This window comes from Fulvia fulva, chromosome 10 (assembly GCF_020509005.1).
Source record: "Fulvia fulva chromosome 10, complete sequence".
Classification (NCBI taxonomy): domain Eukaryota; kingdom Fungi; phylum Ascomycota; class Dothideomycetes; order Mycosphaerellales; family Mycosphaerellaceae; genus Fulvia; species Fulvia fulva.
The window spans coordinates 1,846,350-1,860,643 of NC_063021.1; the positions used below are offsets into that span (position 1 = coordinate 1,846,350).

The following is a 14,294-nucleotide window of genomic DNA, read 5'->3' on the forward strand; positions in this document are numbered from 1 at the left end:
GCCATTTCGCAAGACGACGCAAGAGATGGCCCGCCACTTACCTTTACCCAGTGCCACACTACATGACAGTGCACTTCTCTACAGGAAAGTTCTTCTCTCTCTGCTTCTGCGCCAGCCAAGTCTCAAATGCAATGTACTTGAGGAGGTGGTCGAGAGGTAGACTGTGGCCGTAGTTGCTGTGTTCGTCAACGGAGAAGAACGGACTGTGCTCGATGTCGGTCCCAGCAGCTTCGAGACGCCAGCTGAGTGCAGCGCACATAAGATTGGGAAGATCATCCGCTCGCATAGTGCCTCGGGCATCAAATGCCTTCAACACACCAGGAATCTCCTGCATGATCGAGATCCATTGCTCAAGCTGAACCTGGGTCCACGGTTGTCCGATCGTCTCGTACATGGTCGGGATCATGTGTCCCATGGCTACTATACGGTAAGACAATGCATGGAAGCTGATGCTTCCAAGTCCGTTGACAGTGATGGGGCCGTTAAGGCTGGGAATGTCAACGACGTGTCCATCATTGACGTTGCCTGGTCGATATCCAAGAAGCCAGTTAGTAGCATGCATTAGTCCAATTGCTTGAATGGGGAGGCGATCCGTGGAGAGCGGTGTAATGATCTCTCGACGCTGCAAGAGGCGCTGTGCTTCCGCTACTGCACCCTCCCATCTGGCGTCCGTAGGGTCGAACTCCATACCCGAAGGCTTGAACGGGAAGAGGACTGCTCTGCAGAAGGGACATGTGTTATGCTCTGCATCATCGAGCCATGATTTAATGCACTCACGACAGTAAGCGTGTTTGGCTGGGCAGGGGACTGTGACGGGATTGTCATATGTATCGTGGCAGATCGGGCATTCTGGCTCGATGGTCGTTTTGGTCGGCACCAGGCCAGTGGCGAGAAATCGCTCGCGAGAAGGCATGTTGTGAACTTCGCAGTAGAGGTTGCTTGCAGCGGATGTTGCGATGCCGAAGGAATGAGAGTAAGCTGATGATTGATCTAGAACTGTTGTCAGTGAACTTCCCAGAAGTTGTCTACGCAGCAACGATCTGTTAATGTCGGCGGAGAGGCGAGACAGCCTTCTATACATGCGGGTAGTGAACAATGACGCGAGGCCAACAAAGATAGTAAAGAACAATAGTCGACGCAACAAAGGCTCTGCTGTGTCTGCACCTTTGAAGTAGGACTGACGGAAGCCTCTGGCATGCCTCGATACAGTGCTCGCAAAGGTGTGGCGCGGCGCGGAATCGGTAGGCTACTCTGCACCAGAGCGCGTGTCCTTGTTATGATTAGGGCATACTCCAAGGAGATGGCGCGTGATGCAGTGAGTGCGGGTGGCATGTCATGTGAAGAAGGACCGAAAGAAGATCCTTGTATGCGCACGGGCTTTGTCCTCGGCACATGTCACGGAAAGAGCTTCCTCGTCGGCTTAACGCCTCACCACGAACATCTGCAGCAGACAACTTAAACTTCACAGTACTTCTTTCACTTGTAGAACTCGGTAGGTCATTTCCTCTCCTCCACCAACATGGCCTCGTCTGCTCTCCGCCGCACCTTCCTGTCCAGCTCAAGAACAGCCATGTCACCCTCACAACGCCTCCAAGCTGTCCAAAGGCAATTCTCGTCCTCATCGCGACGGCCGAAAGAGATACAGGATGCATACATAGTCTCTGCTGTCCGGACACCTTGCGCGATCTTCAATGGGTCTTTCAGTACAGTCCCGGCGCCTGAGCTGGGTGCAACAGCCATCAAGGAGGCCATCAAACGATCCGATGTCCCAGCAGAGAAGTTCACGCATGTCTACATGGGCAATGTTATGCAGGCCTCCGTTGGTCAAGCACCTGCGCGACAAGCTGCAATCTTCGCCGGACTCTCGCCTTCAGTGGAAGCCACAACGATCAACAAGGTCTGCGCGTCTGGCATGAAAGCTGTGGCAATCGCGGCGCAACAGGTAGAGCTTGGACAGGAAGAGGCGTTGATCGCTGGAGGCATGGAGAACATGAGCAGAGTGCCGTACTACACACCGCGAGGGCCTCAATTGCCTGCGTTCGGCAACATGACCATGGAAGACGGCTTGATGAAGGATGGTCTTTGGGATGTCTACAATCAAATACACATGGGCAATTGCGCGGAGAACACAGCCAAGAAGCACGACATCAGCAGAGAAGAGCAGGACGAGTTCGCGATATTGAGCTTCAAGCGTGCACAAGAAGCTTGGAAACGCGGCGACTTTGCAGAGGAGATTGTGCCAGTGACTGTCAAGACCAGGAAGGGCGAGACAGTAGTGGCAGAGGACGAAGGATATGGCAGAATGAAGCTGGACAAGGTCCCAACACTCAAGCCAGCATTCCAGAAGCAGGGTGGCACTGTTACAGCAGCAAATAGCTCGAGCATGAACGACGGCGCCAGCGCACTCGTCATCACGAACAAGGAGCTGGCCAAGCAATATGGTGGTGGCAAGAGGATCCTCGCGAAGATTGTCGCATATGCCGACGCAGCAGTGGATCCAATTGACTTCCCAGTTGCGCCAGCGAAGGTCGTTCCGATCGTCCTCGAACGAGCCGGCATCACTGCCGACCAAGTGAAGGTATGGGAGTTCAACGAGGCTTTCGCAGCGGTCATCAAGGCCAACGCGAAGATTCTCGGACTAGGCATAGATAACGTCAACCCACGTGGTGGCGCTATCTCCCTCGGACACGCCCTTGGAAGCTCTGGCGCGAGGATCTTGGTGACGCTGCTTCATCAGTTGAAGAAGGGTGAATATGGTTGCGCTGCGATTTGCAACGGAGGAGGCGCGGCGAGTGGCATGGTGGTGCAGCTTGTGGATGCGGACGAACTATAGAACAGCCATGTTTGTACCATATCGACGTGACAACACTTCTCGAGAGTCTTCCGTTGTCAGGGTCCTTCGTGCATGTAGGATGGCTGCACCACAGGTGGTTTACATGTTGATTTCAGTCGCCTGTGAAATGACAGGAGGCCACAGCGTTTTATGTAGTATCATTTCCCTCTGCAAGGCGAAACTATCAGCGACCATGGGGCAGTGAATGAAAATGTTTGGGTCGTAGTGCTCGGGCGAGCCCCTCGATCGGCGGCGCGCGCTGTTGACAATCTCTCACGCGCCAGTTCATGCCCCTTCACTCTTGAGTGCCGACTTTCGCTTTGCCGGCGTCACACTTCTCCTCCACCTCCACAACACTGCGCAATTCTGTTCGCGCTGTGTGCATCAGCCTGTCGCTGGCGCTGGAGCAGGTCTCGCTGGACGCTGTATTGAAGAACGACACCTCCTGGCGGCATCGGGTGTTTCCATCCGTCAATACGCTCCGCTTCCAAACAGCCTTCCACTTCGGCTTCTCCTCTTCACCATCGCAGACGCACGCGACCGGACCTCTTCCGCAGTGACACGTTGATCTCGCCTCGATCGCGCCTCAGGCGCCCATACCACCGCGATAATGTCGACCGCCAACACGATCAAAGTCGTCGCTCGCTTCAGGCCCCAAAACAAGATCGAGGTCGCAGCCGGCAGCGAGCAGATTGTCAACTTCAACAGCGATGACTCCTGTACTATCGAGTCGCGAGAGGGCAGCGGCGCCTTCACCTTCGACCGCATATTTCCGACCAACACGCCCCAGCAAAATGTCTTCGACTATTCCATCCGTAGCACGGTTGATGATGTGCTCGCAGGCTACAACGGGACTGTGTTTGCGTATGGCCAGACGGGATCGGGAAAGACGTTCACCATGATGGGAGCAGATATCGCCGACGACAGTCTCAAGGGCATCATTCCTCGAATCGTGGAGCAGATCTTCTCGAGGATCATGACCAGCGATGGAAGCATCGAGTTCACGGTCAAGGTCAGCTACATGGAGATCTACATGGAGAAGATCAGAGATTTGCTGGTGCCGCAGAATGACAATTTGCCCGTCCACGAGGACAAGCAGCGCGGAGTCTATGTCAAGGGCTTGGGAGAGTTCTACGTGGGATCCGTGGAAGAAGTGTACCATGTGCTTGAAAGAGGAGGCCAAGCAAGAGCTGTTGCATCTACAAACATGAACCAGGAGTCGTCTCGATCACACTCCATCTTTGTGATTGAGGTGACCCAGAAGAATGTCGAGACTGGTTCTGCGCGATCCGGACGACTGTTCCTCGTCGATTTGGCGGGGTCAGAGAAGGTGGGCAAAACAGGTGCGAGCGGACAGACACTTGAGGAAGCGAAGAAGATCAATAAGTCGCTATCAGCACTGGGAATGGTCATCAATGCTCTCTCCGATGGCAAGAGCACCCACGTACCCTACAGAGACAGCAAGCTCACGCGTATCCTGCAAGAGTCCCTCGGCGGTAATTCGAGGACCACCCTCATCATTAATTGCTCTCCTGCATCCTACAACACAGATGAAACAATCTCGACACTGCGCTTTGGTGAGCGTGCAAAGACGATCAAACAGAAGGCCAAGGTCAACGAGGAACTGTCGCCTGCGCAACTCAAGGCTATGCTCAAGAAGGCACAATCACAAGTCACGAACTTCGAATCGTATGTCCAGTCGCTTGAAGGGGAGGTACTCAACTGGCGCAAGGGAGAGGCTGTACCCAAGGACAAATGGACGCCAAGAATGAGTGACCTGTCCAAACCATCGGCACCTCCTCGATCAGAGACCCCCACCAGCAGAGTCAAGAGCATGTCCGACACACCTGGTACACCCAGACCTGAGAGCCGCCTCGACCTTGACAGGGCGAGCACTCCCAGTATACCTCTCGAGAAGGACGAGAAGGAGGAATTCCTGAAGCGTGAGAATGAGCTTCAGGACCAGCTTGCTGAGAAGGAGAGGAGTCTTGAGGCGGCCGAGCAAGCTCTTCAAGCTGCACGTAATGAGCTCAAGGATATGCGCGAGACACACTCGTCGACATCGCGTGCAAATGAGAAGCTGCAGGGAGAGACTGAGTCTTTACGCATGCAAGTGGAGAAGATCGAGTTCGAAACAAAGGAAGCATCTATCACCATGGACTCACTCAAGGAGGCGAATGCAGAGCTTACACAGGAGCTCGATGACATCAAGCATCAATTGCTGGATGCAAAGATGTCCGCCAAGGAATCGACGGCGATCCTGGACGAAAAGGAGAGGCTCAAGAAGGAGCGTATGGCACAAATGATGGCTGGTTTCGATCTTGGAGATGGCATGATGTCGCAGAGCGAGATTCAGGTCCGTGAAATGGTGCAACAAGTGCAGAGTCTGCTCGAGATTGCCGACAGCGGCGAGACCGTTCCTGCAGACGACCTTCATGCTCTCAAGGAGCGACTGCTGGACACTCAGAGTATGGTCAGACAACATGACATCAACGCTGGCAGTAGCCATGTGGAGGGCGCACATGGTGCTATACTGGAGCAGAAGCTTGCGCAGGCGCAGCGCGACTACCAAGAACTGCTTGAGAAGAATCTGTCTGAAGCTGATGTGGAAGAAGTCAAGCGTAACCTCTTCGAGTCCCTCCAATCGCAGCAGAATGGTGGTGCGGATTCTGCCGAAGTGCAAGAGACTCTTTCGAGGCAGCAAGAGGAGAATGCTCGCATGCGTCACGAGCTGGAAGCACTCCGAAAGCAGACCCTCAACGGCAGCAACGGTGCCACAGTAAGCAAGCAGCTTGCAGACTTCGACACGATTAAGAAGTCTCTCATGCGCGACTTGCAAAACCGCTGCGAGCGAGTGGTGGAGCTTGAAATCAGCCTCGACAGCACACGCGAGCAGTACAACTCCATCTTGCGTAGCAGCAACTCGAAGCAACAGCAAAAGAAGCTTGCATTCCTCGAGCGCAACCTGGAGCAGCTGACGATGGTGCAGAGACAGCTTGTGGAGCAAAACGCTCAGCTCAAGAAAGAGGTGGCCATCGCAGAGCGCAAGCTTGTTGCCCGCGGCGAGCGTATCCGTGGTCTCGAGGGCCTGGTGCAAGAAAGCCAAGAGAAGCTCATGCTGGCTAACCACAAGTACGTTGAACGTTTGCAACCTCTGGACGTGACCATGCTAACATCACATCGCAGGTTCGAAAGCCAGCTCATGGCCGTCAAGGAACGTCTCGAAGCCGCGAAGACAGGCTCAACTCGCGGTCTCGGAGCCGCACCGGCACCCGCAAACGGTCCCTTCGCCAACAACCCCTTTGGTCGGATAGCCAAGCCTCTTCGCGGCGGAGGCGGTGGTGGTGACGGCCCTGCCGTACCCACCTTTGCTGGCCTTCAGAGCTCAGCATCGCAGGAGAGCAGCGGCAACAAGCGGAGCAGCTGGTTCTTCAACCAGCGAACGTAGAGCGGTCAGGCCATGAAGCGATTGGTTAGTGCAGGGTGAAAGGAAATCATGTCTATAGGTAGAATCTACTCTCGCATGGCATAAACGGCGCGGGTCGGGCAACGGCTGGGATATGGAACGAGGAATGGGAAGGCATTGCAATTGCGACTTTTGACTGCTGTCTGTGTTTGCGGCGCACACGATACCCAATATTTGAGATGACGGCTGCACTGCGCAGCTTTACGGAGTGCCCGGCGTTGGGCTATGGGCTACGCCTGGGCTTTCGAGCGTGTAGATTCGAGGAATGAAATGCTCGATGCTGATGTTGTGTCGTGTTTGTTCCAAGTATGTGTCAGACAAAGCACTGACAGCGATGCCCACGTCTTTCCAGCCTTCAAATGCTTGAACGGCCACGGACGACTCCCTCTCCGATGGAAGATGAGACCGATCCTTCGTGGCAGCCGCGGCCAGCCTATTGACCAGCATTGTCGCGACGCGCAAATACTGTAGTAGCAAAGAGTGCGCTGTTGTTTTGGAGAGTGTTGCGATTACGAGTAGCCAGCGCATAACACAACACCAACTGCAGAGCTCTGCGAGATCTTCGTGGCACGTCGCATCTCGTGAAACCGAAAGAACGAGGAGAAGAGCTGGGCCTCTCTTAGCAGCGAGACTTCCTTGCAAACCGGGCAGACATCGGCCTGTCGTTGGTGAGAGGGTAACAACTTGAGTCATGGCCACAAGCCTCCCACGCTGTCAGCAAACAACGACGACAGTGTCCCTCCTGAACGCCGTCTCCCGTCGACGTCAACATTCACTTCAGCTGCACAGCAAAGGCCACCTCCACACACGCCAGATCTCCAGGGCGCATTCTGCTGTGGAACCCATCGACCGAGCCGCTGCATCGCGCTGCCGAAACCGGCATAGCACACTGCAGCTTTCACGTGTCTGACGTGACTGAGGCACGCGGGCATTTTCTCGAATTGAACAACTCCCGGACATCCGCCTCCCTCGCCTCTTGCATTGTTTCTTTCCCTATGTTTCCTTCCTACACTCAACATTCGCGACCACCTACGACCTCAACGACCTCGACCCACCCTGGCGCCTTCACGACGACGCGAGAACTCGGCGCTGCGCCGTTCAGACGGCCAATAGTCTATCCTTCTCCTGAGCAAGCTCAAGCACAAAGGCCGACACAAACTTGAAGACCTTGCCGCCCTCGCAGTCGCGCCGCCACTCTTTCTCTTGATCTCAATGTCTTCGCTACTCTCGGGCTGGAACCCGATTGTTTCCTTCCCGCAGTACAATGGACCCTACGATGTGGGCACTGTCGACGTCGAGATACCTGCCGCAGACCTCCATGCGCCCTCAGAGGCACCGGAAGGAGCAGCGCCTACCATCGCGTTTCGCATATTCTACCCTTGCGTGAAACCAGGACCTGGCGCTACAGGCCGGCCAGTCCGATGGATCCCGCAGCCACAGCGAGCGACGATACGCGCGTTCGCGAACTTTATTGGAGTCAAGTCTCCGAGAATCGCCAACCTCATATCTTGGATGCCGCAGCAGCTGTATTACATTAACCTGCCGGCGCACCGCAACGCGAAGCTCCTGGACCCGCCGACCAGTCATGGACGATGGCCGGTGACAATGTTCAGCCATGGCCTTGCAGGCAGCAGGAATGCGTACAGCTACGTGTGCGGAGATTTGGCCAGTAATGGCATGATTGTGATAGCACTGGACCACAGAGATGGAAGCAGCCCAATACAATACGTCCGGGAGACGGCCAGCACTGAAGCACACATCGTGAATCCGACTAAGATCAGCCACGAGCCAAGCCCGGAAGTGTACGAAGCAAGAGATAAGCAGCTGCGAATACGGCTGTGGGAGATCAGTATGGCGTATGAGGCGCTGGTAAAGATTGACGCTGGCCAAAGACTGGAGAATCTTGACATAAACTCAAGCACAAAGCGAAAAGAGCGGGTCGAGGTGCTTTGGCAATTCGACGGAATGCTGGATATTCATCGCGAGGGTAAAGTGACGTGGGCAGGACACTCTTTCGGCGCTGCCACGCAAGTGCAGCTGGTCAAGAGCATTTACTACCACCCAACGCATGCGGGCAATGCTCTCATAAAGCCAAACGCAGACGCAGCTGTGGCTTCGCAAATCACGCCAGACTCGCCGATGCTTCTGCTAGACATGTGGGGACTGCCACTGAAGTCACCAGATCAGGCATACCTCTGGGACAAGCCACTCCCTTCATATGCAATTGGCGGGCCGAATGGATCGAACGTCGTCTCGATCCTGTCCGAAGCCTTTTTCAACTGGCAAGACAACACAAACATCAATAAACACATTGTCGCGCCACCCTCACTGTCTAGGAGACCCTCGACGGCACCACGCTTGTCGAGAGCGCCAGGCAAAATACTACCTGACTGGGCACGTCTTCGCGATGAATCCCCTTCAAGAGATTCTGGATATGTGTCTCAGCGATCACGGTCACCACTGCCACCACTATCTCGAAAGCGCAGCAAAGCGAGTGGCCTCACCACACCCTCGAACGTAGCTTCATCTCACAAAGACCGTGCCACCAGCACCAAGCTGAGTCTACAAGACAGCAACACGCAGCAAAGACGGGACGGCACGCAAATGTGGTATGTGCAGAAGAGCCAGCACTTCAACCAGTCGGACTTTGGCCTTCTGTTTCCATGGATAGCAAAGCGGATTGCAAAAGCTGAGGAGCCAGAACGTGTCATGGCATTGAACAATCGCGCGATGGTGCAAGTACTGAGAGACTCGGGAATCGAGGTTGCGGGAGAATCGGACGATGAGATCCTCGACAAAGAAGCAGAAATAAGACGCTGGATCCGTGTCCCAGTGGACGACGAAGAACCCAGCAACGCTCAGGCGGCAGCAACTCTTACTAGGAAGTTGTCTGTCATATCAGCCACTGGAAGAAACATCACATCACCCCGAGACGGCATGACGATGGGTCAAATGACAGAGGCTAAGCTAGCACAAAAGTCTCCATCGATAAAAGGAATGGAGAAGGACCTACAACTAGAACCGTTATAGATTTAGATTTGTTACAGCGATGGAGTTTTCCGAGGGGACAGGAGTCGGCGGAAAAGGCTTTAATGCCAATTGATACCCAGCATAGCGATTGAGGTTTTAGAGGGTACAGGGAGATACAGCATGGCACGGACTGGGTGTACCTATATTCTTATGGAGCGAAGGGATTGCCCAGACTACGCCCCGGGGCAAGGCAAAAGCATTAGCCGACCATTTCTTTTCGACGCAAGTAGAGGCAGACCTTACGGACATCGACCCGAACACATACCCGGAACCCCTGGACATGGATTGGGCGGTTAGCTCTAACACAGTAACAGGAGTTATAAGGAAGCTGAAAGGACGAAAAGCCCCAGGCCCAGACAGGATACCAAACCTACTGCTAAAAGAGTGTAGAGAAGAGATCGCGCCGAGCTTTGCAAACCTATTTACCGCGTGCCTACGGCTAGGGTATCACCCGAAGCCGTATAGAGAGTCTATAACAGTAGTGCTGCGTAAGCCACAGAAGGAGGACTATACTCAGCTCAAATCGTACAGGCCAATCGCACTTCTAAACACGATAGGGAAGGTCCTAGAGAAGATAGTAGCCTAGAGACTTACGCAGCTAGCCGAGGACAACTACGTACTCCTAGTAACATAGATAGGGGGAAGAAGCCAGCGATCGACACTAACAGTAATAGAGCTAATTACGGAGCAAATTCAGACCCTCTAGCACTACGGCAGGAACCGAGCGGCGTCCTTACTATCCCTCGACATCGTAGGAGCCTTCGACAACGTCTTATACCAAAGGCTAATATATATCCTATAACAGAAAGGTATCCCCTAGTAGGTAACGAAGTTCGTCTACTCCTTTCTCTAGGAACGGACGACATACCTAGTCCTAGGGAGGTACACGTCCGACCCGGTAAAGGTAGAGGCTAGAATACCTTAGGGATCTACTCTCTCCCCTATTCTGTTTCTAATCTTTATGTCTGATCTAATCCCCCTACTTACCTCTCCGCAAACCTCAGCATCGGGATTCGTAGACGATATAAACATTCTAGCCTAGTCAGACTCGACAGAGGAGAACTGTCGCCTCCTTAAAGACAGGTATAAGAAATGCGGGGAGTAGGCAAAGAAGCATAGTGCCCGGTTCGCCCCTAAAAAGTACTAGCTTATACACTTTAGTAAAGCGAGAACGCACTATAATATAAAGGCGGCGGTAAGAATCTAAGGCTACGAGACCAAGCCATTAGCGGAGCTACGAGTACTAGGGATCTAGCTCGACCCGAAGCTAAGCTAGAACGCACAGATTAAGAAAGCCTAGAGTCGAGCGTAAGCTAACGAAGCCTCGATAAAGAGGCTTACGGCGTCTATATAGGGAGCAACATTCGATAAGGCAAGCGTAATGTACAAGGCGATCGTCAAACTAGCTATATTATACGGGGCATAGATTTAGGGTATAGGAGGCGCAGGCAAGCCGATCCCGAAACGGATAGAGCAACCCCTAAATAGGACATAGGCAGGCAACCTACGTAGAATACTAGGGGTATATAAGACAACGTCAATAAGTACGGTAGAAATAGAGACGGGAACACTACTAATCGGCCAATATATCCGGGGAATAAGAATTCAATACGCGGTAAAGACGATAGATTACCTAGTACAAACCACGATCGAGGAGGCAAAGAACAAGATAGAAAGCCGCTACCGGAGAGGGGCCGGACATAGGACAAGTTAAAAAGAGGATGACCTTACTACCTTTGCGGCCGTATAGACAAGCACCGAATAGCTAGCACGAAAAGAGGAGGAGCGTAGGGCTCGCTAGGCCGGCGGGAGCAAGGCTAAGACCTAAAGCCTAGCGGAACAGATAGCGAGCTACCTATAGGAGTAGGACTAGAAAAGGAAACCCCCTAAGACAATAGGCCCGATAGCACTCCGAGCCTTCTAGAGACATAATTACTAGCTATATAGGGACCTAATAAGGGCCGAAGCAAGTATAGCGATCCAAATTAGGTCCGAACACATTAGATTAAGGGCCTACCTGTTCAGGAGACGCGTACTAGACATCTAAAGCCTAGCCTACTAGTATGGCTACCTATCGTAAAACCTAGAATATATACCACTACGATGCCCGTAGTAGGCGAGTAGTAGGGGAAATTGGAGGCACTAAGCGGAGAGGAGAGACTACAAGTTAATTATTAGGGACAAAGGTAACATTCGCCGAATCTCTCGGTAGATACTATAGTAGGGATACCTCTAGCAGTTTAGCCTAGCTAGCGAGACGGAGGAGTGGATAGACAAGAGGCGGAAGCTAGAGGGGTTGTAGATAGGGTAGTCATCAGGGCAGGCCTATAACACTAGCGTACCCTTAACAAGGGAAATCTAAGACGAGAACGAGGGGGAAAAGACAGGCGGGAAGGAGGAGGGATTTTCACTAATACGGTTTCCCCTCTATATATACGAAAACAAGACAGTATAGCTGTATAGGCCAGAGGGCACTATAACAGCTTAATGAAATATCTATCTATCTATATTCTTATGGAAAGGAGTTAACACCGACTTGCCTTGTTATGGTGGTGCTCAAACATCACGTTTCTCATGCTATTGAAACTCTAATGTCCCACGTTCTTGCATGTGATCGCCTGTTGTCTCCCACGCGCCAAGATGACGTGCCTCCAATCGCGTTGCTTCGTGATGCTTGCCCGTATCACGAGCTCCAAGCTCAGCCACCAGCGATAAGAATCATCTCAGATACCACGACCATGCCACCCTAACAACTCCAACACTCCCCACAATCACAACGACAGACACCCCGGTCAAACAGCACATCCTCACGACGATATAATGCCCCGCAAACGCGCAACCTCCACCACCTCCTCCCTCACCACCAGCGCCCGCGATAATGACCGAGACTTGCCAGCACCCCAAGAAATGGGCAGCATGTACGACTACCTCGCGAAGATCATCCTCCTAGGTCCCTCCGGCTGCGGCAAATCCTGTATTCTCCACCGCTTCGTGAAGAACGACTGGCGCGTCCTGAGTTCGCAGACAATAGGCGTGGAGTTTGCGTCGAAAATCGTCAAAGTTGGACCGGAAGGAGGACGACGCAAGAGAGTGAAGTTGCAGCTTTGGGATACGGCGGGGACGGAGAGGTTTAGGAGTGTGTCGAGGTCTTATTACAGAGGTGCCGCGGGCGCGGTGCTGGTTTATGACCTTTGCAATGGGGAGACTTTCCGGGGACTGGGGACGTTTTTGGGGGATGCAAGGAGTTTGGGGAGTAGGGATTTGACGGTCGTGTTGGCGGGGAATAAGAAAGACCTAATGGACCCGACGACAGCTGCGTTGGCGGAAGAGGAGCAGGTTGGCAGCCAGCCTGTGGGGAGTCTACTGGACGACGACAGCAGTCTTAGTGGGAGCTTGAATAGGACGAGTACGATTGGGATAGGGTTGGGGAGTCAGCAGAGAGCTACTGTCAATCGAGATGGACGGGCGATCAATGCGACGACGGCTGCGAACTGGGCGAGCCAGAATCATATACCAGCGACTATGGAGGTTTCTGCGTTGACGGGAGAGGGAGTGGACGAGGTTTTTAACAAGCTTGCGAGCACGATATTGACCAAGATTGAGCTTGGGGAGATCGACCCGGACGATCCTATGAGTGGCATACAATATGGCGATGCGGACTACTGTAGATATGATGACGGTGGGTCAAGCATCAAGTCTGGTGGCTTGACATCGGACGGCTATGGTGGCAGCGTCAGGCGGAGACGAAGAGGTGCGGGCTGGGGAGATGTGTTTAAGATCGGTCGACCTCGGAGCTCGAGTGGTGGTAGAGGAGGGTGCTGCTGATTGTTACCGGCCATGTGATTGTGTTGGAATTGGGCATGAAATAGCCTCCCTCAGATGTGATTCGACAGCAATCGATAGCGAGGCGTTCTGGAGCAAAAGGGCATCTGTTCTGAGCATGGAGGTGTACAGCGGTTTGATTTTGAGCTCATTGCAGAGCTACCCAATATCACTCGCTTGCATAGACGGCGCATCTGTGCGTATAGCATGAGACAGACGGTTGCAAGCACAGGACATAGTATAATCATAATCGTACCTCAGCATGACATGACATGCTTCTCAGTCTCAGCAGCAATACGGATGACCGAGACTGAGCTCAGATGACCAAAATGTGCCTATAGTCTCACCTCACGAGAACGATACTACGCTGCCACAATGCCAGATCAGCAGCCAACGCATGGACCACGGATCATGAGGCACAATGTGAAGTCTGCGGAAGGCGGAACGTCTAGCAGTGACCCCCAATCAAGGACGGAAGAAGCGGCCAGCGGATTAGCAGTAGCGGATGCACCGCTTTCTCTAGTGGACCGCAGGAGCTGTATATCGAATCTTGAAAGCGGGAGTTCTCGGTGGGCTTGGTGCTTAGCACTGGGGTAAAGCTGGAGAGCGTTTGTGGAGGATCGATACCTAGGTATGTGTTGAAATCGATGTCGTTCGGTCGGAGGGTCTAGATGTGAGTTGATGCAGCTCGGTACAGAGAGTTCCGGTAGACTGCCGCCGGCGATATGCAGCGCAGCATGTCTGCATGTGCATTTGTGTGATCGGCTCGCCGGTGTCACATACAACCATCGTCTGGGGAATGCCGTGCTGCATCAAACAAGCAGAAGGCGCGGAGGGTGCAGCGTGGATGGTCATGAGGTCGTCCACCAGTCTGCGGATACTGTTACATCCCTCCCTTCGCGATCGCATCTCCGCCTTTTTGAGCCAGAACCTGGTAGCGCTGACTTGTCGCTGACCTTATCCAAGTGAGTGATTCAGACGGCCCGTGGACCCGGCATTGCGTTGGAATGTTGCAATTTGTCCGGGAGCACCTCTTCCACGTCTCCGACCTACAGTGTGTGCCACAAGCGGTAGGCAGTTGAAGTTCGACTTATCGGTCGTGTCGGTGAAAGCAGCAAGATCCGGATGCCTCCGTTACGGTTC

General features: G+C 53.4%; 5 protein-coding genes across 5 annotated transcripts; 4 read left to right on the forward strand and 1 right to left on the reverse strand.

Annotated features, from left to right (window-relative positions):
• Positions 1 to 58: 58 nt before the first annotated feature.
• On the reverse strand, positions 59 to 913 carry CLAFUR5_12074 (uncharacterized protein; the record flags this gene model as incomplete). Its single annotated transcript, XM_047911222.1, has 1 exon — positions 59 to 913. One exon carries the CDS (start codon positions 911 to 913, stop codon positions 59 to 61), a length of 855 nt encoding a protein of 284 aa, XP_047767059.1.
• A 606-nt stretch (positions 914 to 1,519) lies between these two features.
• Positions 1,520 to 2,833, forward strand: CLAFUR5_12075 (Acetyl-CoA acetyltransferase, mitochondrial; the record flags this gene model as incomplete). The annotated part of the gene is made up of 1 exon (XM_047911223.1): positions 1,520 to 2,833. One exon carries the CDS (start codon positions 1,520 to 1,522, stop codon positions 2,831 to 2,833), a length of 1,314 nt encoding a protein of 437 aa, XP_047767060.1.
• Positions 2,834 to 3,443: 610 nt separating this feature from the next.
• Positions 3,444 to 6,281, forward strand: CLAFUR5_12076 (Kinesin heavy chain; the record flags this gene model as incomplete). Its single annotated transcript, XM_047911224.1, has 2 exons — positions 3,444 to 5,965; positions 6,020 to 6,281. 2 exons carry the CDS (start codon positions 3,444 to 3,446, stop codon positions 6,279 to 6,281), a joined length of 2,784 nt encoding a protein of 927 aa, XP_047767061.1.
• A 1,230-nt stretch (positions 6,282 to 7,511) lies between these two features.
• Positions 7,512 to 9,329, forward strand: CLAFUR5_12077 (Putative phospholipase A2; the record flags this gene model as incomplete). Its single annotated transcript, XM_047911225.1, has 1 exon — positions 7,512 to 9,329. The coding sequence occupies one exon, from the start codon at positions 7,512 to 7,514 to the stop codon at positions 9,327 to 9,329; it is 1,818 nt and encodes a 605-aa protein (XP_047767062.1).
• Positions 9,330 to 12,149: 2,820 nt separating this feature from the next.
• On the forward strand, positions 12,150 to 13,154 carry CLAFUR5_12078 (GTP-binding protein ypt4; the record flags this gene model as incomplete). Its single annotated transcript, XM_047911226.1, has 1 exon — positions 12,150 to 13,154. The coding sequence occupies one exon, from the start codon at positions 12,150 to 12,152 to the stop codon at positions 13,152 to 13,154; it is 1,005 nt and encodes a 334-aa protein (XP_047767054.1).
• Between the last annotated feature and the right edge of the window lie 1,140 nt (positions 13,155 to 14,294).